This window comes from Scomber japonicus, chromosome 11 (assembly GCF_027409825.1).
Source record: "Scomber japonicus isolate fScoJap1 chromosome 11, fScoJap1.pri, whole genome shotgun sequence".
Lineage (NCBI taxonomy): Eukaryota > Metazoa > Chordata > Actinopteri > Scombriformes > Scombridae > Scomber > Scomber japonicus.
Genome location: NC_070588.1, coordinates 7,684,734 through 7,710,211, shown reverse-complemented (window position 1 = coordinate 7,710,211; position 25,478 = coordinate 7,684,734). Strand labels below are relative to the sequence as shown.

Below are 25,478 nucleotides of genomic sequence, written 5' to 3'. Positions count from 1 at the left end.
TGGTTGCATGGTCAAATTGATGAACTTCTTCTACGTCTAACTTTTTTAAGCAAAAAAAAACCTTTTAGACACTTTTAACTTATGCTTTTTTCACGGAAGTCTGAGCCTGTATAGTTTATTTTATACGTAGTTCTTCTCTCTAGACTGTTTCTTCACTTTTCCGCTCAGTATGCGTGTTTGCAGACAGGGAGTGGCAAAATATAAAAACTTTTTTTTTTTTTTTTTTGCTTCATAACTCGTCCAGCTAAATCTATACAGCATTAACCTCATTGTCTTTGAGTGACTGATATAATATGGACCATTCGCCGTCGATAATCACGCAAGTAAGAAGAGAGGAGGAGGAAAATGAAGGTGAGTTTGGGGGAAAAAGTTTTCTCAACTATTCAGCTGCGCATGACAATGTCCGCAAGGCACCGGGCAGCTGCAAGCTCTCAGGACGCCACAGTGTCACAAATGTCAGCTGGTTTCTCTTTGAAGCTAGCTCACTGTCTCCTCGTGTTTAAGGGGAAACTTTGACGCCCTTGAGTGACATTGATGTAGCTGTAACATTTTGAATCGCTTTCTCTAAGTTTTCCAGCCTTGCGGGTAGGCCGTACAGTCACGGGCAGCCGCTAAGGGGATTTTTAAAGTAAATAAGAGGTAGTTGCATGGATTTAAACATTAAGTGTGTAAAACGTAAAGAGTTACTGACTTTTAATTGTGCTCCTCAAAGACTTAATGCAGAGTATGATAACGTTAAAACATGATAAATATGCGTGTATGTGAAAGGGGCGGGGTCAGAGGCTCTGACAGTTCACTGTTATTGTTTTGGACTTTGGAGTTGAGCTGTTTCAGTTCATTTTTATCTCTTTAAGTTCCTCCAAACAGGATTTTCTTTTTAAAAAAAAAAACATATGAGCACATAACGCTCCTACAATGAACATAATTGTAAGCCTCAAATTTGGTGCAAAGACAGGCAGCACGTGAGGCTCGGTAGTCTCTGTGGTGACAGTTCATGTAGGTTAGGCTGCAACAGTGAATAGATTAATTGCTCATGTTACCAATATGGCTGGGTGATATGGACATAATCAAATATCACAGTGTTATTGACCAAATACCTTGATATCAATATCATAATGCGATTGTAGGGATGATTATTGGTGCTTTAAGATATTGTGATTTTTTAAAATTTACATAATAATCAGTAATGTGGATATCATGTGTAAGTGGGTAAAAGCAAATACTAGATTAACTAGAACAGTCTTGTAAGTTAAGAAAATGACATTTTTATTGTAATACAGCCTTTGAAACCAGATTATTATGTTCAAAATCTAACACAATATGTAGTCTTATATCACAATACTGATATATCAACATATAGCACAGCCCTAGTTTCCAACTGTTTCATTGTTTTTAGGAAAATAAAAGTCCAAATCTTCTAATTCCTACTTATCAGATGTGAATATTTTAAGTTTTGTTTGACAGTTAACTCAGTGTCTTTGGGTTGTGGGCTGATGTGGACAAAATAAGACACTTGAGGATGTCACCTTGGGCTCTGGGATTGTTAGTTATCAACAGTTTTCACCATTTTCTCATTCAAACAACTCATCTATTAATGAAGAAAACAACTAACAGATTAATCAATCATAAGAAGTGTGCCCCTGCTAAGGTGAATCCTATAAATTATGATACTGAACTGATACTGTTGCTGTTTTCCAAGTGTCAGGGTGTAAATCTCTTCACAAATACAGTGAGTCTGTTATTTCCACAGAAGAACACTGAGCAGTGTTTGTGGAAATGATCTGCACTCTCACATGGTTAGGCATCAGAGAACTAAGACTAAAGCCTGTGGCATAATCGAGCTCAGTGTAATCCTGCTGTACAGACAATGAATGAATGCAAAGTTCCCAGACAAACGCATCTAATTGTTTTCTATCTTCATTAGATAATATTAGGAAAACCCATACAGTTATCTCGTCTCTGTAAATTGTCCCTTATTCCTTGCGTTGCCATTATCTTCTAATATATATTTTCTTAGGAGGAGCCTCACTTCCATCCTAACATGACATTTTCAAGTGTTGTACTTTTTCTGTTTGGCATCAGTGTCGATATCACAAAGATAGACCAATCCAGACATCTGAATGAGTAATATCACCTGGATTTTGGTGGAAAGCACTGTCTTCTCTATAGGAGGAATGTCCAAAGTTTATCTGCTTGGGTTTACCTTGGTTTAATTGGTGTGCATTGGTGAACTGAAGGGCTGCATAAAGAGCCAGCATAGCATGAATAAGGAGATTTTTGAGCTATAAAATACATTAGCATAAAGATGAAGCATGGGAATACTTTCGCTGTTGCCATAAGATGACAGGTGGATGCTGTTTGCTCACTGATGGCCAAAAGTTCAGAGCGAAAAATGTTCCAACAGGGATCAATAATGTGCATATGTCAAGGTACAAGGTTAAGTTTCAGTATACAGTATAACACAGTGAAACTCACTTATACATAGCTTTTTGAGCAAATCACTTATTTATTCAGTTTACAGTTTTACAGACAAAATCTCACTTGTCTACTCAGATTTAAGGCCTTTCTATAGATATTAGCATCCAACAATATCATAAACACAGCTTGAAAAGTGTTTGTCATATATTTGAATTCATTTAATGCATAATATGTCAGTTTTCATATTTTGTTTGTGGTTATTGTGAACATGGCTTGCAAGTTTGAGGTTTGCCAGGTCTTTTTGTTATGTAGATGTCATTGTTGTCAGTTTTATTAGATTTCAAACTACCTCGTGACTGCTGTTTGACTGATGAAGGTAGAGAAATGACTGAATGTGGTTTTGACTTTGTGACGTTAAAAAAATAGTAGCAGAATGAGGCAGCCTTCAGTTTCCGCTTTGGAGGCCTGTGGTGATTAAATTAGAAGTAGATCATGTAAGATCAGACTGAAAGCTAAGGTACTGAAATTGTGATTGAATTGTTAAATAAATCACTCAGCTGATCGCCCCGTTTAATTAATATAATATCAACATTTTAACCTGCTCATTCAAAAGAGTTCTAAATCAGGACCTCAGTATTTGGAGTAAGTAGTTCAGCTGCTCCACGTCGAGAGGAGCCAGATGAGGTGGTTCGGGCATCTAATCAGGATGCCTCCCGGACGCCTCCCTGGTGAGGTGTTCAGGGCACGTCCCACCGGTAGGAGACCCCGGGGAAGACCCAGGACACGCTGGAGAGACTATGTCTCTCGGCTGGCCTGGGAACGCCTCGGGGTCCCCCTGGAAGAGCTGGACGAAGTGGCTGGGGAGAGGGAAGTCTGGGCTTCCCTGCTTAGGCTGCTGCCCCCGCGACCCGACCCCGGATAAGCGGCAAGAAGATGGATGGATGGATGGAGTTCAGCTGCTAACTCAATGTGTCGGATACATTTAATGAACATTTCATATATGACGCTGCTCAGCTCATTTTGTGAACATGAATTAGGCTCCCACTGAACACTGTTTCCTTCTCAGGTCATATATAGTTATAGTTATTTTAGCACTTCTGTTACTTGCAAATGTTGAAATTTAAACTTAATAGGATTAGAAGTAGATTAGGTACTGCATTTTAATCCCATAAATACATACATACAACGTGTACGCCATCCTTATCACTCACTCATTTGAGTTGGCTATCATGCCACTGCAATCCAGCTAGTGTTTAACTGTGCAGTAATTCGGCTGTAAAACTCAGTCCAGTCAAAAGGTGGCGGCATGGTCCTGCTTACTAGTACAAGCTGAGTCTGGCCTGATCTCAGATGACTTCCTCTTGGACAAGAGGTCATGAGTCCAAAACATTGCTGGCACCCATATGTGAGGGGCCAGAGAGGCCAAAGAGAGAGAGGAAAGAGTAGCTGTCTGCTGCCCTTCTTTAATTTCATGAGTTGCTGCAGCCAAATGGGGGCATTGCAGATCGTTGAGCTCAGTAAACTGATCGTAAAATTTCTGTTAATATGTTTTTTTTAATAGCAGTCAGAGTGCTATTCTAAATCATGCATAATCAGTATTCTCCTGTTCATTAAAGTCAGTACAGAAGCTGTGATTGCAATAACTCATTTGTTTGTCATGGCACTTGAGACAGACTCAAAAGTGAATATACTGAGATGCAAAAACATTTGAACCACAATGTGACCTGACCTAAGACAAGCTTGGCCACCGTGAACCTACCATACCATCTGCTCCACAGGGGGTGTGAAGCAAGTTGTCAGATTGTAACAGAATATCAGGTGTCAAAGTGGCGGAAAGTCGGCCATGGGAGGCCTCATTCTTTTAGTGTCTGGATAGGAATAGAAGCAGCCAAGTACACCAGCATGCCTTGCCTGAAAGGGTCCCAGATAAGCCTACTTTTAACTAAGTAGGCTAAAACATGCTGATGTGGCGCGAGGTCGTTGCTGCCCCTCGGAAATGCTGTAGCCTCATTATCAGTGTCTAAGCTTCTTGGACGGGGAGGTGAGGTATATAAAAGAAGGGTTGCAGTACAATTTGCTTCTTACATATTTTTGTTACCTAATTGTACATGTGGACTTCAATAAGGATTTTAAAAAATGAAAGTAGCTACAATCAGTGTGGTTAATGTTACATGAAAAAAACAAAATCAGCTTGTAATTTAAAATCTGCTAAAACTCAACTGGTTGTGGTTTCTGTTCAATTTGGCTAAATTGGATTTGTAATCTCACCATTGTGCGTTGAAATGTGCTTGCAGGGACTGTGGTCATTCTGCTGCCCTTTAATGCCAGTCAAGTATCAGTGTTAAAACGTTGTCCCTGGTCCAGCGTCCCATGTAAATGACCCCCTTACAGATCAGGAACCGACCCACACATGCAACATTGACTGCATAGTGCTTCACAGGTGATACTCTGCCTGATACAGACTTCATAACGCATGTTGTACTCACATTTTAGTGTAGATATTTCTGTCATCACTCATCAATGAACTGATGAAGAGCTGTAGTCTACAGTTTCACATTGTATAATGTCCGTTATTGAGCCAAGTAAACAAACTATTGGACAGAGAATAATAAAGAATACATGAAATATTTTTGAATATATGAGCCCAAAATCTCCTAAAGGGGATGTATTATGATTTTTGTGATTTTCTTTTATATTGCTATAATGTTGGATGTCTGTTTTAAACATGGTCAAAGTTCTAAAACTTGGGGTGAGCGTATAAACGTAAAAATGCTCACTGCAAGTCAACAGCCTGCTCTGAACGCTTCATTTGCAAAGTTACCTCTACTTCCTCCTTGTGATGACATCAGATTATTCACACATGACCACAAACAGCCGTCCCTTGGTTGGTTTTGTTCTTGTGGTTGCTCCATGGGTTGTTTGCGTTGTCCACTTGCATATTTCAAACATCCTATAATTACTGTTTGTTTCCATAGCCTCCTGAGCCACTGGAAGTCAGCTGAGGCAGAGCTTTCAGGAGTTAGCCAATCAGAACACAGTTGGGCCTTAAAGAGACAGGAGCTAAAATGGTCTATTTGAGACAGAGGCTGAACTGAGGGGCTGCATAAAGAGGCAGTATTAGGGTTAATAAGGAGTTTTAAAAATATATTTGGACAACTTAAATTGTAGTAATTAATTTCTGTGTCCCATTCTGTACCTCCATGTCACATTGCTACTGTATTTTTAGCCATATTAGCAGCGAGGGTCAGGGGATGTTGGTCAAATTTGGTCGGCCTGTTGGTCCAGACTGAAATATCTCAACAAATATTTCATGTATTACTATAAAACCTGCTACAGACATCCAGTCTCCTCTTAGAGGGACTGGGAGATGAAACGGCCAAGCATATTTTTTATTGGCCAAAATAATAAATTGCCCTTTTGTGTTGCATACACATCTGGGTTAGTAAATTTTGTTGAGGTAGTAAGAAAGTTATTTGTGAGTTATTTTTTACTTTTTTATTTGTGAGTTATTTCCTGAGAGCCATCATGCCTGATATTTCATTACATGACTATTTTGGTACAAATATTTACCCGCCACTGTGGCGCATAACCTTTTAGAGATTTACTCGCCAAACAGAAAATCTACCCGCATTTGGCACTCAGTGGGTGTTAATTTGGGACCCTGCAGACACCCATGTCCCCCTCAGGATTAATTGTAACAATTTTGGTGATCTGTTAACTATTTATTTTGTGTCATCATTAGATGATCAAAATTGTAATTTGATTCGTGACCAAATACCTGCAAAATGAATGACACTCCACTCAGTCTCAGCTGTCTTTGTGTTTATTGCTCGTTAGCTAATTTTATTTATTAATAGGAGAAGCAAATGAACATCGACCATGTTATCATTCACCTGTCCCACATGTTTTATACTGTTTCTGATCCCTGTAGTAAACAAATTAAACCCACAATTAGCAATTCAGACATTTTGACATGAGAATACAATCTGATGATTTTTTTTTTTTTTACGAAAATATCCCCAAGAAGCCATTTTTCAACCACAGGTTTGCAACTAATCTTAATCTTATATTTCAAGCTAAATAATATGATTAAATGTTGACCTAGTTGCCCTGTTTCACTTGTTGTTCAGTTTAATCTTTCCATTGAAAGTGTATTTGGTGACTGTTGTGACTGATTCACTGATACAAGCTGTAACAGAGCTTGTATGATAAAACTAAAGTGATGAATTCAACACCCACTCAAACAATGGCTTTTATTTTAACTCCTAAACATAAATGTGTTTAAAAAGTTTAAACAATGAGGCGTCCTTGTGTCCCAGGGGTTAGACGTGAACTTGGTTTGAATAAACACAAATAAACACACAGAATTGTTTTGAACTTTTACCATTGTTGCTCGGCATTTCCCCTCTCACATGGTTATCATGCAGATGATTTATGTGTACATTGAATAGGTAAATAGAAATTGTGTTTTTAATTGTGTAGCTTTCCTGAAAATCCCTACAGAGCCCTATCAGTGAAAATGATCTGTATCCTGTATGTTGCCATGTTAGAAACAAAAATGAAAGTAGTTGAAATGGCTTTTAGTTTGAACTTGACTCGACTGTGATCTCTCTTTATTTTGGATCTTCACTCATTCCATCGGGAGCCAGTGCCGACTGTGCAGCCTCAAAGTCTGTTTATGTTGACATTTTGCAGCGTAGACATTATTATTATTAGTAAGCTTTGGGAATGATATGTTGCTGAGTATATAATGTCAGTGGTTTAATTTAGTAAATTTTTCTATGCATGCAGTGAAGCATGTGTGCGCAGTGTAAACACACATCTTAACCATTTCCTGCTGTGGGTTGTAGGTGACACAACAAGGTTTAGTTTGTCTGTTTATGGCCTGGTGTAAGCATGCAGCACTATATATATGCATAGAGCCTCATCATTAACCGCTGTCAACAGCTGCTCTGGCAGGCTATTTTAAGCCCTCAGATGTGTAATATCAGAAGAGGTAATGCACTGAGCAGCGTGATGTTTTTTAACACTACAAGCTTCACCTGCCCAGTTCCCTCACGTGTTTGCCCACAAACCTTTCATCTTGGGACCAGTGAGGTATGTCTAAACCAGCATGCCAAGGCCATAATGATCACTCTCCCAGGACTTTGTCCACTTTCAGCCTTAGCTGAATGAAGTGGTCAACAAGCCAAAAGCTACTGGGAATATCATGTAAAATTAGGTCAGACTTGTTCAGGGGATGAAGTTGAAACTGGGCTGCATAGAAAGGTTAATAATGTTTGATATAAGCAATCGTTTCTAAATTTAGAATCAGAAGGGCCTCTGTGTGTTGAGCTTAATTAGTCCATGATAAATGTTTAAGGGAGTTTATTCTCTAACTTGTGAGTCCTCTTGTCAGGTTTCTTGCATTTTTGTTTTTGTATTTAAATTTACCAGCTGTCAGCTAATCTATTATGGAATCGTAATAAATACAGTCAATATAATGTGATAAAAACAGCAAGCATCATACATGCTACACAACAAATGTACAAAGTAAACCTAGAGAACACATTAAAGACCAAGTTAAAGAGTTATGGGTAAAAGCTATATAAGAAAAATCTTTTTGCATGCTGGTCTTAAATTGAAATACAAGGAATGTACTGATGGGAACAAAGGTTTTATAGCATTGTGTATATATACACATATATTAAAAAACAACTTTTATCATTGTGTAGTGTTAGTTTCTATCCATTGCTTGGTGCCATTGCTCAACTGTGCTTCTATTGCAGTCTTCACACATTTACACCCAAAGCAGTTTGACAGATCCATGATGAACCTCATACAGAGGCAACAGATTTAGCCTTGTCTGAGAGGCATGCTAATGCCTGAGCTGACAGCTCTGACTGGTCATCTTGGCTCAGCTAATTTGTCAGTTTTTTTTCTTTCTTTGTAAACACTGGCTCTCATCACTCTGACACCAGTTGTCAGAATTTTTTATGTCACTTGTGTGTGTCAGTCGCTGTTGTTATATCAAGAGTTAGTGATGTTTAGGTAGATTAGCATACAGGTCGAATAAAAACAGAAGTGTTGTACAGAAAGCTAAAACATGTTGTCTCAAATCTGTATTTCGTTTCAATTATGGCCATTATCAATTCAACATATTAAACTGATATATTATTATATCAGTTATGAAGTTGGATATCTATAGATGAGTGACAAATTAAAGGAAAAACTGGTACAGGTGCAAAAGCTAGACCCCTGCAGTGAGGGGATCCGGTGGCTCTGTTATGCTGTTGGGGGGCATTTTGTCGGCATGTCTTGGGTCTACTTGTGCCTGTAGAGGGAATGGTCACTGCCAATCAGTACAAAGTTCTTGTGACCTTTATTCTGTGATGAAACATATCTATCCTGATGGGAGTGGTCTCTTCCTGGAAAGTAAATGCACCCATCCATAGGGTACGAGGGGTCACTGAATAGTTTGATGAGTTTAAAAGTGATGTAAATCATATCTTATGGCCTCCACAGTCACCACATCTCAACCCAGTTGAACACCTATGTGAGATTTCGGACCGATGTGTTAGATAGCATTATCCACCACCATCATAAAACACCAGATGAGGGAATATCTTTCCCTCCAGTAGAGTTCACAGATTGTAAAATCAATGCCAAGAAGCACTGAAGCTATTCAGGCAGCAGGTGGTGGCCCAACACTTTACTAAAACACTTAATGTTGTTTTTTTTTTGTTGCTGTCATTTGTCACCAGTCTCTATGTTAAGCCTGGTCAAAGTTCCAAAATTTGAGGTGTACATATGTAAAAATGTGTACTCGAGGTCAAAATCCTGGGCTTCAGTCTGCTCCTCATGAGTACTTAATTTACAATGTTTTTTTTTTTTGTTTGTTTTAGTTTTTTTTTTTTTTGTACTTTGCAGACTAGCTGATGTTAGGCAGTCATACGTTAATCCCATACATCCCATAAATGGCCGTCCAGTCCGTTCCAGTGTTTCCATGTGTTGTTTCCCTTGATCTACTCGCATACTTTGGATTGGATTTTAGCTCCAGCATGTGCGACAGTATTTGATAAATCTACATTTTGATAAAGAATGAGAAATAGCGTCATGCTACTACCACTACTTGTTTCATGGTTTGTTGCTGTAGCGTTCGGAGCCGGCGGAAATCTTTCAAGGGGCAGCTTCCAGAGCTGGCCAATCAGAACAGAGTGGGCTCCTTTAGAGGGGCCTTAAAGAGACATGATCTAAAACAGACAGTATGAGTTACATAAAAAACTATAAATCATGCAAAGGCATTCCAGTAGCGCTCCAGATTAAAATATAGACCTGTAAATACACATATGTCCCCTTTTAATATAGAAAGAATCCTGGTTGATGCTCGTTGAAAGAGGTACAAGTGCTCATAATATGTACAATACCTGAAAATTCATATGTTACAGTGTTTACTGCATGGGGTTCCTTCTTCTTAATACTGTTCATGCTATGCAGTATAAAAATGAGGTTAATGGTCTGGACCATCATCTACTATTCCTCTGGAAGTATTGCAGTGGTAATGATGCAGAACCACTCGATAATTGTTGGTTTAAATATGTCGAATGTTATTTCATATTCCATGGTGAAACAAGCCAACTATTGTCATTTAAAACAACAAAATCTGCGTTGAAATTAAACTGGTCCAGAAATTTTTCATCTGACTATCTTTGGGGTTGAAATGAAGACGTGTATTTGTTATGTAATGTCTTTTAACCTTTTACCTCATAACTGAAATAGCCATAGTCAAGTAATATACAGCATGTCAAAACACAGCAGGAGTCCTACTCACAGACGTCTGACATCTGCAGCAGTGATGCAGTGATCACATGCACTCGCTCAGTTGCTATGCCTGTAACGAAGCCACGAAATGGACTGCATCCTGCCTAGGAACACACTAAATACTATTTCTTACTTACTTATTGGATTTAACTGTGGCATCACAAATACCTAAATAACCATGCCATCAAAGTTTGTCTAAAATAGTTCAAACAGCATGTTCATGTGTGTAGTGGTGATATGTAGTTGAAGCTTCTCACTCAAGAGCCACTTCCCTGAGTTGGGGCATTGAAATCACTACCAGTAATTAGAGATGTTCCGATTTTTATCCTCCTGATACTGATTCCGATACTTGGGCAGTGGGTTTAAAAAATAGAAAATAAAAAATCATACTACGCCTGCATGACTGATATGATTATCATTGTGGTAAAGCCTGGCTCAGGTTAAAGCCTTTGTAGAACATGAATTAATACAGCAAATGGAAGCCATTTATTCTTAAATGTATTTTTAAATAGAGCAGTATAAAAACAGTAGTGCAACAGCAACTTAGCTAAATAAATCTAGGAATAATTATTTAAAAAAAAAAAATACAGTGCAGCCACAATATTGTAAAATAAAAAAGGCAGCTTCCAGAGTTTGCTGCTGTAGTTTGTCATTCTTTTTCCCTTTAGCTTTGGTAACTTTTTCATGCTCTTTAACGTGGTGCGTCTTCAAATGTTTGATTAAGTTGTTGGTGTTGAAATTTGCAACACTGGTGCCACCCTTCGAAATTGCTTCTTTGCATATGTTGCATGTCGCTGTCTTACTGGTGGGAACATCCACTGTGAAGTACTGCCAAACCGCAGACATGATGGGCTAACGTTAGTTCCTTGTTACAGGTGTCAGGTGATCAATTCTTCTTTGCCCCTCTAAAACAGCAGCAGAAGAAGTGTGTCAGAGCTAACGGAGCTAACCAGTAAATGGAATCCTATTTCTAATAAATTACGTGGTATCGGATCGTTGCCTGGACTCCAGTACTCACCGATACCGGTGCCAGCATTTTTGGCAGTATCGGAGGCATTTCCGATACTGGTATCGGAATCGGAACAACTCTATCAGTAAACATTAACTGGGATTGTTTTGTTTTTGTGAAAGTATGAGCATCATGCCTTATGTTTCTTTTCTCCTGTTCCAGGTGCCAGTGAAGTTTCCTCCTCAAAGAAGCCTCGCAGCAGAGGCCTTTTCCACAGTCTCTTCTGCTGTCTATGTCACAAGGAAACAGAGCCACCTCCAGTAAAAAACAATGCCCCCCTACTGGTGGAAGAAAATGGGACCCTGTCAAAAGTAAGTCCATCTCTCACTCATCCCTGCGATATTAACTTTCTTTCACCCCCGCCTCTATATCGTCTTTGACCAGTATGTGGTTTGCATGATTGACAGTAATGTGATGTGTAAAACACATGTTTTCTTGGCTGAAGGCTTTTTATGTTTACAAGAGCATCTCTCCTGGGCTGAGAGCTAAAGCACTGCAGTGTTGGATAGTACTCCATGTTCAGACATCAATCAGTATGATTGCGTCACAAGGAGGGCGGAAATAGTATAAATGATACAGAAGTGGCATCTGACTGAAAGATCACTTCTTTTAAAATCACCAGCTGCTGCTGTACCAACAGTAGCTGTGTTACAGCAGAGCTCTTTAATACAGATACAGTGTGACGAGACATTAATAGTATGAAGGTTTACTAGTTTACTTAGTAAACCTTCCTGGGTTCATATTCATAAAGTTTAATGATGTAAACTAATGAATATTGAATTTTGAAATAAGTTAAAAAATTGATAGAGAATTATTGTGTAGAGGGTGCTTGAATGTGAAAAATGTGAATTTTCACGATGTTTACTTGTGCTAAGACAGTGTTTTTAATTGACAATACCTCTGATTTAACTTTATATTCTTGGAAAACAACATGGCTTTTGGCAGTTATGAACCAGAGATCAAGTGGTCAAGACGTTCTCAGGTGTCAGTTTCAGATTTATGCCTTAGTTCAGCCTTTTTATAGAGATTTGATATTCCAGAAGTTATTCGTCACGTCTTCTCAAGCCCCCAAAATAAATTGCTTGGTCTCTGGCAAAGGGAGGGTCGAGTCAAGTGCTAGTCTCAGTTTTGGTTGTGACAACCTGTCATGTCAACGTGCATGCTGCTCCTGTTGCTGTTACTCTCTCAGGCGGGCTGCAGTTTCAGTGACTCCCCCCACCAGCTGTGTGAATATCCACTCCACATGGACTCTGCTGTTACCTGGCAGTCATTTGGACTTGAACACTGCAGGATCCTTATGCATGGAGCATAAACTCTGAGTGAACATAGTACAGATTAAGACATAATTGTCCTGATGTATTTGGAAAACTCTGAACGCACTGAAGTCTCTTGTGAAGGGGCACTATCTACCGAAGCCATGTTTTCTGAACAATGTCAGGTTCCCAAGTTGACAGAAGCTGCAGATTTCACCAGCCCTTCAAAGGGAAGTGCTGAGCTTGGCTTGGAGGACCTTGTGGAATATACTGAGCAGACTGTCAGCAGAGAAATAGACCCTTCTATACTTTGCGTGGAACAAGGTGACACAAATCAAGATTCTGCAGATGAAGCTGAATCCTGCACATATAGCACTGGACACACTGAGAGCTTTGAGCAATACTCAGAAAGTGATGATTTTTTTGAATCTGACAAGACCCTTGATAAGTGTGACACTTTGGGGTTAATCCAGCCATTTGATGAATGTGCTCAACACAGTGAGTGTTTTAAACCTTGCAAGTCCTCTGAGCACTGTGCTAATCATAGCGTAGCTTCGCAATGTAGTCCTTGCTGTGAACACTGTGCAGAACACCTCCAGTTATTCCAGCAATGTAAGCCCTCTGATCAACAGTTTGAGTCTTTTGACTTTGAGGCAGATAAATTAGCAGTCAACTGTGACAGTTTTGAGCAGTCTGAAACATCTGAGTATGTAGTTGACTGCGCAGATCACTTTGAATGCGCAGATCACGTTGAGTGCACAGATCACCTTGAATGTGTAGACCACCTTGAGCTACTGCAACAATACAAGCCTTCTGATCAGCAGTGCTTTGACTCTGAGTCAGACGAATCAACAAAGGACTCTGAGCCATGTGAGATGACAGGTTTCATACCTAACATCTCTGATTCAGTGGACTTATTGGACTCTGGCACTGAACTTTGTGAGTATGATGAAAATCAAAACCACATTGAATGCACAAATGAAGATGATGAGGGTTATCTGCCTGAAGAAAATGATGAGGAAAATGAAACAAAGGTCAGTGACGAAGAGTCCTCCAAACTATCAGAAGATGTAGATTCATTGAATTTCAGAACGCCTGCAAAGGTTTATTTTGAAGACAGTCAGCATGTTTCCTTTGAAAGCGAATGCTTTGAGAAAGACCTGGACACTGAAGAAAACTTTGACTCAGAAACAGACTCTGAAACAAACCAAGAGTATGAAGCAACTGAACAATATGATGCATCAGAGCAGTGCAACTCTGACAGCGCTGAAGAAGACAGCTCCTCAGATTGCTCTTCTATTGAAACCAAATCCTTTAAGACTTGTCCTGATGGCAGTATTCGTTCTGAACCCTGCTCTGATTCATGTGGTGAATCTGAAAAAGAAGCTCAGGAAGATTCAAGTGATGAACAGACCCAGTGGGAATCTTTTGAATATGATGAAGACATAGAGCAAATCAATTTGAATGAAAGTAATAACGATCAAACGAAAACTCCCACTGTTGATATTGTTATTGAGGATTACTTCGATTTATTTGACAGATCTGACTATTACGGACATGCTTTTGCACAAAAGCACCAGTACATCTCCTGCTTCGATGGGGGAGATATGCATTACGGCCTGTATGTTGAAGAAAACAAAGCTGAGGCACAAGTGAAAGAAGTCAATGTACAGGAAACTGCAGAATGCTTTAATGCTCCTGAGGAGTCATGCAAAGAGGAAGATTTAAGCGATGACGCCTCTTATGAGTCTTGTGAGTCAGAGAAACATCCTGAAGAATGGAAAGCAGAATCAGAATCAAGTTCAGTAGAGGATGAAGTGGAAGAAAGTGAATCTGTTTTTGATGAAGTCCTTTATGCAGAGCATTTCGTCGACTCTGAGTCAGAGAAAGATGAAGGAACCTTTGGTGGAGAAGCTCGTGCATTGGAGGAATACGCTCCTGAAATCTTAAATGAACAAGAACCCGAAGTCTGTCTGTCCTCTGGTAATGAGGAGAGCATGTTTGCGCCAAGTGCAGAAGACATCTCTGTTGAAGGTGATGCATATGAGGACCATATCTGTGATGCTCCAAGTTGCCAATCTATTGATGAGAATACCTCCATGATTCATGACAAACAGAACATTGTTACTGATGACAGAAATGATGACAACGGAGAGCCTAAAGAAGAGCAGCCTAATGCAGTTGACAGTAATGAAGACAAAATATTAGATGACTATTCAGAGAAGGAGCCATATTGGTCACTTACAGATGAGATGTCTGATCTCAGTGTTGAGGAATACTATGCATATCACATCAAAAACATTCAGTCTTCTGTCATACAAGCCCTGGATGGATTTGTTGAGGAAGAAAGTTCATGCGAACAGACAATCGATGTAGATGCTTCTGAGAACAAGGAAGAAGATGCCCTTTTAGATATTAAGCTGCAGGATGGTCAAGCCCCTGAAGTTTGCCAGGAGGAGTGCCAAACAGTCAGAGTTGAAATTGCTGACCCCAATGAACTGAGTGAGAACTGTTCTGTTGTGGAAGAGACTCCAGAGTCAGACGACAACTGTGGGTTAAATGAAATCTCAAATGAAACAGGACCACCTTTAGGTATTATCCACAGTGTTGTCTCAGCACAGGACATAGTCACACAGGTCAAAAGGATCGAGGATTCAGAAGAAGAGGACAGCGATGATGATTCCTATGAGCTTTGTGAATGCGAGTACTGCAATCCACCTCTTGAGCAGGTATTATAAGTAGTTCAATTTGCTGTCAAGTACTGGAGAACATTCATTTGTATTCTCAGAACTGTGGGTGAAACTTTAAGTTATCCCATACTCAAGGCAAATGAGCTGTCAATATTGTTTCCCTAATTAGACATAATTAAAATTGAGCTACCAACTGTGGCAGTGAATAAGATACAGGGGAATTCAGTTTGGCATGGTATCTGTGTCAAACTCCAGCTCTGCCATTATTATCACGTGGCAGTTCACTCAGCAGGGACAAACACAAGCACGAGTCACTTTGTGTTACAAGTAGCCTGTCTTATCATACCAGCTTGTTTTTAGAATTGGAATCGCATTAACAAACACTGATTCCACCCCCCCACTTGTTGAACGACAAGACACAGTATGGTGATACATAAATGCTCCATCAACATGGCAGCAGCTGTAGCATCCAGGGTTTCCTGTAACCCATAATCAGAACACCAACAACACTATTCAATCTCTTAAGTAACAAGACACACATACTCACATGCAATGAACGATACATTGAGATGGTAATATTAAGTGTATGTTTAAAGCAGTCACTTGGACATTGTAGCTGCTGCTCATATTGTGAATTTGAAAGCGTAGAGTGCTTTTTAATGAAGGGACAAGTATCTACAAATGAGCTTCAGGGCTTAACTCCCTTTTTTATTTTCAGGTACCAGCAAAGCCACTGCTCCCACGGATGAAATCGAATGATGCAGGGAAGATCTGTGTGGTCATTGATTTGGATGAAACACTAGTGCATAGTTCATTTAAGGTAAGTTGGCCTGTGTGACCACATCTACCTTCTCTTCCATATGCTGTATAATGTATACTTTATGGGGTCATTGGCAGACAGATAAAAAATGGTGATTGGCCGTGCATATGGTCCTTTTAATACAAACTTCTGTGTCCCAGGGTTGGATCGTTTTTCCCTGGGTTGTGAAAATGTATACTGCCTTAGCAAAATCTACATTTTTTCAAAGATAAGTGCAGAACTGCAGATAATAGATCATAAAGTGTTTATTTATATAGTGCAGCCCTGGGGTTATTCCTGTATGCAGTAGACACAAAATGAAATCCATCACGTGCAGCCACATTACTATCTCCTGCCCTCAAAGTTCCACCTTTTTAAATGCCTCTCTACCCTGTGTGATTAAGGCACATGCTGAACCATTGACATGATGCTTGATTCACAGTTTAAGTGGAAATAGACAAGTGTTTTTCTTTAATTAAATGTTGAGTGCACAGTGTAATGGCTATAGAATAATAACATTATTGGTGCTCAGATTGTTTCCTTATAAGCTTTGTTTGAGGCACAATTCAAGTGCACAACCATTGCACAACCAAAAAAAGAAAAGGATAACATTAGCCATGTTGCGTAACGCTAATGCTACCAGCCAGAAACAAACAAATGATCCATTTTCTGTTTGATAATCTAAGCAAAAAACATGTCTTCTTGCACTGGCCTTTCTAAAATGTGGAGTGGTGAACTATTTGCAACACAGCTCAACTGTAAGCTTCCATTTTATCAGGAAAAGGAACATGAAGAAACTGCTTAAGCTAAAAAGTTTTATTATAGTGTAGTTTTATTATGGGTCATTTATTTACATACTACAAAATTTCCGGTATTTCAATTCATGCCATTTAACCTTCCAACTATCTTAGCCTACGTAAAGATTGTACAGCCACTTGAAAATCTGTTTACAAATGTTTTATTAAAAAAACAAAACAAAACAAAAACTAATACATTTTCTTATATGTAAATCTTATCACCTTTTTAATTACACTGGCTAGTAAGTATTTAAAGACCTTATTTACTAAGACACAAAAATAGCTAAGTTGCACACATTGAGAAACTGCTGGCTACATCATTTTACATGTTCGTAGAAGGCACATGACTTGTTTTTACACTGAAGCAGCTAGACTCCCAAACACAAACCATTTATTCCGTTGGATAATTTGGTATCTTGGTGTAAAACCCACCTACACCCTAAAATTGAAGTTAGATATAAAAAACAATTAAATTCAGATTTTCTGTGTACAGTACATTTGCTAGAGTACAGTAAATACTCAGCTGTTAGTTATAATGTACCAGGACACTTGAGTAAATAAATAATCAATATAATTAGTGTATTTTAATTGAATATTTAAGAAAAAAACAAGCACACATTTTGAAATAAAATTTCTGCACACTGTAATTAGCAAATTATTCATATAGAAAAGTATTATAACAACATTAATCGTAGTACACTGTATGTAAAGATGCTTTCAGAGACTTCATCTGATTTTACTCTGTGCCTACAAATAACTGCCTTCCTTTTGATTATTTTGATACCTTTTAAGGTAGCATTCAGTGAACAAAGTGATCAATGCCAAAAGTCACGGCTCCTGTGTCATGACCAATTATGTAATGAATGTCATGGGGTGTTTAGTCCTTCTCAGGTCACAAACTGTCCTAAAGGATGTCATCGGATATTGCCACTAGCAATGTGTAAACAGGCTCATACTGTGTGAATTCCATGTTTAACACAAGGTGAATAATAAAATCATTATTAGCTTGACACACATACTAAGAATAGTGTGAGAAAACAAAATCTTGAGGTTAGTTGTGTGTGAAAGGCAAAGGAAAATCACTGAGTTGTGACTTGAAAAGGATAGAAATATTTCGATTATAGGTACATTAAAAAACATTTTATTAAACACACCTGTACAAAAATTGTATTACATGTCACCCGTAAGACATCTTAATCATAATCATCATAAAATTGTCCTCAAATTGTAGACTTCCTGTTGTCAGTAGGTGGCGCTATGACTCAATATTGGCATGTAGATGTATTCAAGTCTGCAAGATCAAGCATGAGAATGAATTTTGGGCAGATTGGACAATGTTAAGTTGAGTTACAACAAAATTGACTGAAAGGTCATGTCAAGTGTGTTCCACGATAACGCTAAAGCTTTGTGATTTAGCTTTGCAAAACAAGCTTCAATCTGCGAAAAAAACCAAAAAGTTTTTCGAAGTGTAGAGGCGTTCCACATGCCACCAAATTTTGTTGACCCATATCAGAAGTATGTTCAAAGTTTAGTGAGTTTTAAAGCCTAGCACCTAAAAAAATGCTAAAAGTTATTAGGGGGCGCTATATCGAGTTTTTGCACATCCTAAAGGACTGTTGCACACTTTCATGCTCAGGCCATAATGAGCATAATGATGCTTCTTAGGAAATATTTTGTGTTTTTAAAAGTAAATAATTACTTAAAATTTCTCTTATACACATCAGACCCATTATTTCTAAATGGGGGATGGAAGTGGGTTAGTGGGTTGTGGGTAGCTCAGCCCCTGAGCTTACACTGGCTGAGTATACATTTCCTTCCTACTGTAAAGGGAGAAGAGAGTGGGTGGTATAGAAAGTTAAACATTAAAAAGGCAAACATACCCTGAAGAATTAAACCAGAATGGAAACATCACTGATGTGATGTGAATTTAACTCCCACAAAAAAGAACAAATGCATTCTTAAAGAAGTTATTCATTAACTAACTGGTTACTGAAATATTTCAACCAGCGGCTTCAGGAGTCAACAGTAGGAGAAATCTGTGCATAAATTGTAAATGCATACTGGCACATTCTGTTTATGATTTATGTTGAACTCATTCGCTCTTGCGTTACCATTACCTCATGGTATACCGATTTAGGCCATGGTGTCACGCCTTATATAGAATTTGCATGTGATGATGCTAACATTTGAGAGGCATATTTCATGTGTGATAACCACATAAATAAGTCAGATGTATTTATGAGCCCGGTCACTTTCTGTAATGCCCGTATTTCAGTGATGGAAGTAACAAGAGTCATGTTATTTCAAGTGTTGTGTTATTTACAAGACGCTGAGGTTGCGTCTTTAGACCTATATGACATTATCTTCCCCCCGATAGGTTGCCGCTGTTGGCTTTCTATCAAATGATCTGAAAAATTTTATTTTTTCATGTGTTTAATACTCCTGCTTTTGTTTTTGACAGCCAGTGAACAATGCTGATTTTATCATTCCAGTGGAAATTGATGGAACAGTTCACCAGGTATGCACTTTTTATGCTTAAATGAACATCTATTGCACTGTTTCTCATGTTGATTTAATGTCAGAGTAAAGCAGCCATCAAAGAAGTTATAGTTTGCAGATGCTTGTTAAACTTTCTGCTAAAAGCCCCAAAGATGCATTGTGAAAGCAGGATTGATGTAGAGTACAATTTCATATGTACTGATTCTCATTGCACTTTAAATACAGTATACCAGTAACCAGAATATATGTTATAAACCATCCAAAGCTCAAAAATAGGGGGTAAAAGTAAAACACCTTTGTGCACTGTGCACCCTGACAGTAGCTGTAGCCCTCTCTGTTGACGGCTCCAAGCAGCAGGTGGCTATTTCAGTGTCCTGACGAAATGAGGAAACTCTGGCAGGCTTCTCAGAAATCACTGGCCATCAATCTCAGTCTGCGGGGCATATTATGCCCTGTTCATTGGCGCAATGCAATGGCAGTGACTATTCCCTGCAGGCTTTAAAGGGTAACTGCAATCTGCTTTTGTTGGGCCTGCCAGAAGACAGAGGAGCTTTGTTGTCTAAAAGGCCTGGGTCTGTTTCAAGTAATCCAGGATAGGCTTGTTAAAGTGGGGAAAGCCTATTCGGGATGACTTGGTTCAGAAACAAGGCCGCTGGCATCTTAGTGGAAGTGGTTATGAAGTCCTGCCGGGGTGTTTTACAGGAAGTCTTTGCTGATTTAAATATTACAGCTTTTCTTATGCATTATTTAATGTCATCATAGCAACATACAATTATCAACACACAAAAGAAAACAAAGCTCACGGTTAGGGGTTGGACCGATGGACAGTCATCAACCACTCTACCTCTACCATCATAACATTATGATTTAAATGTGCCCCCACCTCCCATTTGTCATCTGCCCATCTTTTGCACAGATTACATTAATAATTATTCTTTCTGGCTTTTTACTAGCCAAGCTTTTATTGTGTTTTGCATTTTATTTATATTATCTTCACTTCACATGTTTCCCTGTCTCCACTGCTGGCAGCAAAATGAAGTAGATGCTATTTTTATTTATGTAATTTACCTAATTTAAGTGCACTCGTTTAATTTCAGTTTAGTTTGTTTTGGTTAACTGCGTTTTGTCATTTATGTTCATGAACACACACATGGAGCAGAGGAGAGACAGACAGCAGTAGTGACAGTGAACCAGGCGATATCAACGGAGTCATTTCAGTGTTTCATTGTGGACATCGTTATATAGCATTATGGCAGACACAGACCAACCCTAGCTCACAGTGGTGAATAATGACAGAAGTGTATACAGATAACATAATTTAACATACATAGATACAGTTTTAATGGACTATTGAGCGCACATACACATGAGGGCTTCTATTGTTCTTCTGCTTTTAATTTAATCAAAATCAGACACATTCATTTTAGATTTCATATTCCTGTCCCCTTTGTGTCTCCACCCAGGTTTATGTGTTAAAGAGACCCCACGTCGATGAATTCCTCAAGAGGATGGGAGAATTGTTCGAGTGTGTTTTGTTCACCGCCAGTTTATCCAAGGTCAGACTGCTGTTTTCAACCCACACACTATCTGCTTAACAACTGCTTAATACAGACTCAATGTCATACTGCAGATGGACATAAACAGTGCTCATCTGTCCAGACTTTATGTGGAAAGTCACACCTGTTGTTTCAAAACATTACACTTAGAATTACTGGAAGCCTGGCCTCATTTTTGGGTGTGATTTATAGGCGAGCTATATACACCCTCACACAGAAATACTTATTTATGATACCTGTCAGGCAATTGCACAGAGATTGTAACCTCTCACCTCTCTCTCCATTTCTTCTAACTATGTCAGCCCTATACATGATTTAACTTAGAGAAGCATTTGGGCAGTCATTACATGCTGACTGAAAAGCACCCACACATGCTTAATTCTGCTTTATTAACCATGTTTGTCAGAAGCACTTGACAGTATCATTGGGTATATTTTGGATACATTGTTTAATATCAAATGCCACTCTGAAGACATTCATGTGTAAAACTTTTCACTCTATTAGTGATGCATGCCATGCTCATATTGCGTGATGGTCATGTTAAAAAAAATGGCTTACCTAAAAAACATCTTGTAAAGGATTTTCACATCTCTAAATGAATGCTAATGTTGCTCCATGATTGCTGGATGTCTAAATACGCAACCGTTTGCTAACACCTTAGCCATTTCAACTTTATAAGGTGATATACCAATGTGTTTATTACAGCTTGTAATAATATGTCAAGTTAACATCTTGTTTCACTCAAGTGTCCAAGGAATCGGTTAATGCATGTTTAATATGGTGGTGCAGTGGTTAGCACTGTTGTCTCACAGCAAAAAGGTTCTGGGTTCAAACATAGTGGCCATACTGCCCCATTTACACCTGGTAATATCATGTGATCTCTATCAGGATACATTATCTGGATAATGACATCTGATCCGTGTGTCTTTGCATTTACACCCCGTATTAAAATGCATTCTCGTTCCTGCATTGCGATCAGATCCCAATACGCAAAAGTGCAGCTGGTGAACTTGTCCACAAACAAGTGGCATCCCAGGTCAAGGAGCCTGACTGACTGCCACAAATTGACATCATACATTTCTAAATAACTTCTCCCGAAGACAGACTTCTAGCTACTTACACTACTTGCAGCTTTTGCAGAGCTTGCTTTAGCTGGCACAAAGATGACCTTTCAGCTTACTGAACCAATGAACCAGTTCTCTTATGGATGTGGTCACACTGTTAAACACTGCATTAATATGCGTTTTCCCTTATCCTAATAACATATCAAGACATACATCACATTTCAATACCACATGTAAATAGGATAGGCTGTCGGTGTGGAATTTCTTCCCACGTGCCTCCGTAGGTTCTCTTTTATAGGAAAAGCTATGTAGAAAATGAATAGACATTTTATGCTTATTTAACCCCTTATTTATACATTTTCAGAATGGTTAAATACTTTCCTGGTTTTGTTTCTTTAGCATTGCTTGTAAGTCAAGTAAAATAAAATTTAAATTAATTAATTAAAATAAACACATCCATACATAATTGCTGTACAATATGTCCATCGTTCGCTCTACACTGTTTATAGACGGTCACTCTGACTCTCCTGCTGTTGTAGTACGCTGATCCTGTCTCGGACCTGTTGGACAAATGGGGGGCCTTCCGGAGCCGTCTCTTCCGGGAGTCATGCGTCTTCCACAAAGGGAACTATGTAAAAGACCTGAGCCGTTTAGGACGAGACCTCAATAAGGTCATCATCATTGACAACTCCCCAGCCTCATACATCTTCCACCCCGACAACGCAGTATGTTTATATTTCTTTTCCTGCAATAAACTGATATACATGTGATTAAAGGAAACTCAGTAGTTTACTGTTCTATATTCAGCATCCCTAAATTATAGCAGCTTTCATTGTTTAAATTAATCATTATGCTCAGTTTTTTCTGATTCTACCATATCCTACTTTTCAAATCCTGCAGGTTCCTGTTGCGTCCTGGTTTGACGACATGTCAGACACCGAGCTCCTTGATCTTATCCCCTTCTTTGAGAGACTAAGCAAAGTGGATGACATCTATGATATTCTCAAGCAGCAGAGGACTTCAAGTTAACAGAGGCAGGATACTAGGATGAAAATAATCACCAGCAGCTGTCGTCACGGGGCCACGGAGGCTGGTGGGCCGCAGGCTCCACGCTGCTTCCCAGTACAAGGACCACACTGCAAAAAATGACATTTAATCTGGTGTTCCACTCTTACAGTTTATAGCATAAAAAAGGCGAAAACAATCGTCTAGTGGGTTTTGGTGCTTCAGCACAGACAGTAATCAAATCCCAGAGACAGATTTTCTTTCTTTTTCTTCGTAATGCTAGATTAAAGACTGAATATGAGATTAAATGATTTTTATAGATCTTTTGCAGTGCAGCTAGTGTGTTGTTGCTGTTGTTGTGACAGCAATGACTTACTGTATGTAAGTGTGCTGTAAACCTAGATTGTGTGAACAGTTCAGTGCCATTCTACAAATGAACCACATAGCATAGTTTTCATGTCAGTACAATGTAGCATTTTGTAATTAATATATCTCACACAGAAAATAACAAGTCATGAAACTGTTCCTGGAAGTTTGTACCTTGAGATTAACTTACTTTTTTTGTACCTAAAATGGCCAAATAAGTAGAAAAGACAATCATTAACTTAAAATAATTTGGAGTTAGTAATCTCTGCGCACATTTTTGACACATTTCAAGACAAAATGCACATTTTCATGTGCGCTTAGACACTGTACGTCTTTGAAAAGCTATGAACAGTTTGTGTGAGAATTTGGCCTCTGTAGGTTGCGATTACAAAGAAACCAAACTGTCATTATTGGAGTCTAGTAGTCCACTGCTATTGCATTTAGTCCTTATTCACTACATTACAACTGATTGATAATGTTAAATATAATCACTAAATTGTAATATTACTGAGTGGAATCTAATTTTAATGTGTAATAACTGTTTTAGATTTATTATAATGCCCAGTTCAGTTAACATCATACTTACATAATTTTTTTAAGAGGAAAAATATAATGAAACAAAGTCTGGATCTTGCAGACATTTAGATAACTGACCGCACACCATTGTAGAAGTGGTGAGATTATTTTTGTACATACAGTATATTCGATTTTAGGCAATCTTTTTGAATTGGTTTTAATATTATTTTATCAAATGTTATTTTATGTTTTGAGTTTTTAGCTGAATCGGCCACCTCAGCGTGCAGCCTATCAATAATGCAATAATGTTCATGTGTGCAGGAGAAGGTTGTGACCTGCTCAGGTGTCATTGATAAATCTGACATTTGATTTAAAACACCCACTGACGCCTCCTGTTGGTAAACCTGAATCTGAGCTTTTTCATGCATGACATTAATGGAGTCAAGTGCGCTGCCTTATCGATCTGTATGTTCAGTTTCGTATGGGAAGCTTGAGCCAGACATGTTCTAGCCCTGATTTTAATTTGCCTCAGTCTGGAGCGAGTGTGAGTGTGTATATCTGTATGTGTGTGTGTGTGTGGGTTTCAGTGTGATTGCGTCAGTGTGAATATTTACATCAGTTTAAGATTTTAAAAAAAGAAAATTTGACAGTACATGAGAAAACATAACCTGTCTTGAAATAATGATTTAATTTTTTTTTTACTGTACGTTGTGACTCAAGTAAAGAAACTGGTTCAAAAAAGTGAGTTTCTCAATTGCTGCTGATAAATGTTAAGATTGAAAAAATAAAAAAAAAAAGTACAGATATTTTTACCTTGCATCAATAAAGCATGTTTTATTGAAACAGGTCAGTACATTTTTTTCACATACCAAACACTCAAGACAACATGGCAGAGGAGAAAACAAGTCAAATGAAAAAATGGAATATGGAAACAGATTTTATATGAAAACAACTATCATTCTCTGTTAAGCACAAATGTAATAATCACTCAACAAAGCATTTCAACATCTAGCATCTAGCATGCCCTGATTCTCAATCAAGGTGATCAAGTAATTTTAAATCTATTTCTTTGCTAAATTACCTGATTTTTGGCCCAATGTATTTACATTACAAGCCCCTTGCTGCAAGACAGAACTTTCTTCATTCGAACTTTTTCATCAAAACATAAAAAAACAATTTCTATACAATGGACAAATGATGAAAATAGATGTTAATTGTAAAAATTTTATGAATTAGGCATTTGTTGCTTAGATGATCTATTCTAAAATCTAAATTTGATGTATTTTATTGTTAACTGGAAGCTAACTGTTAATTCATGGTAATATCTGAAGCTGGTGTTTCTGCTACCTAAGCTAATATAAAATGGATTACTCTCACTGTCACAGCAGCCACACAAAACCATGCTCTGATATATGGAGTAAGATTGTATTTGCATAAAAATCTGCACAAGTGCATATGTAATCTGTAAATTATCTCTGGTTTTTGCTTTCATTCATTCTCAAACTACCTCACAGACAAGCTGTTCGCTTTCAGGCTGAACTAAAAATTCACAAAGGACCAAAATGGCATCTGGTGCTAAAAGTTTTTGAGCTTTCTTAAGGACCTCAGACTGCCTCAAGTTTAAATAAAACCAGATCTTATCACTGACAAAATCATTTGACCCTTATAGTATTCAAATAATTAGCACAAATGCACATTCAGCTAAA

The 25,478-nt window shown here is 38.4% G+C and overlaps 1 protein-coding gene across 2 annotated transcripts; it reads left to right on the top strand.

Moving 5' to 3' along the window:
- On the top strand, positions 1–25,429 carry ctdsp1 (CTD (carboxy-terminal domain, RNA polymerase II, polypeptide A) small phosphatase 1). Of its 2 annotated transcripts, XM_053329212.1 has the most exons (7): positions 1–351; positions 11,390–11,538; positions 15,889–15,990; positions 19,228–19,284; positions 20,729–20,821; positions 22,425–22,610; positions 22,786–25,429. In XM_053329212.1, the coding sequence occupies exons 1-7, from the start codon at positions 294–296 to the stop codon at positions 22,912–22,914; spliced, it is 774 nt and encodes a 257-aa protein (XP_053185187.1). In that variant the 5' UTR covers positions 1–293; the 3' UTR covers positions 22,915–25,429. The 2 variants fall into 2 exon arrangements, with proteins under 2 accessions (XP_053185187.1, XP_053185186.1); XM_053329211.1 differs by lacking the exons at positions 1–351; positions 11,390–11,538 and adding an exon at positions 14,185–15,209.
- The last annotated feature ends 49 nt before the right edge of the window (positions 25,430–25,478 follow it).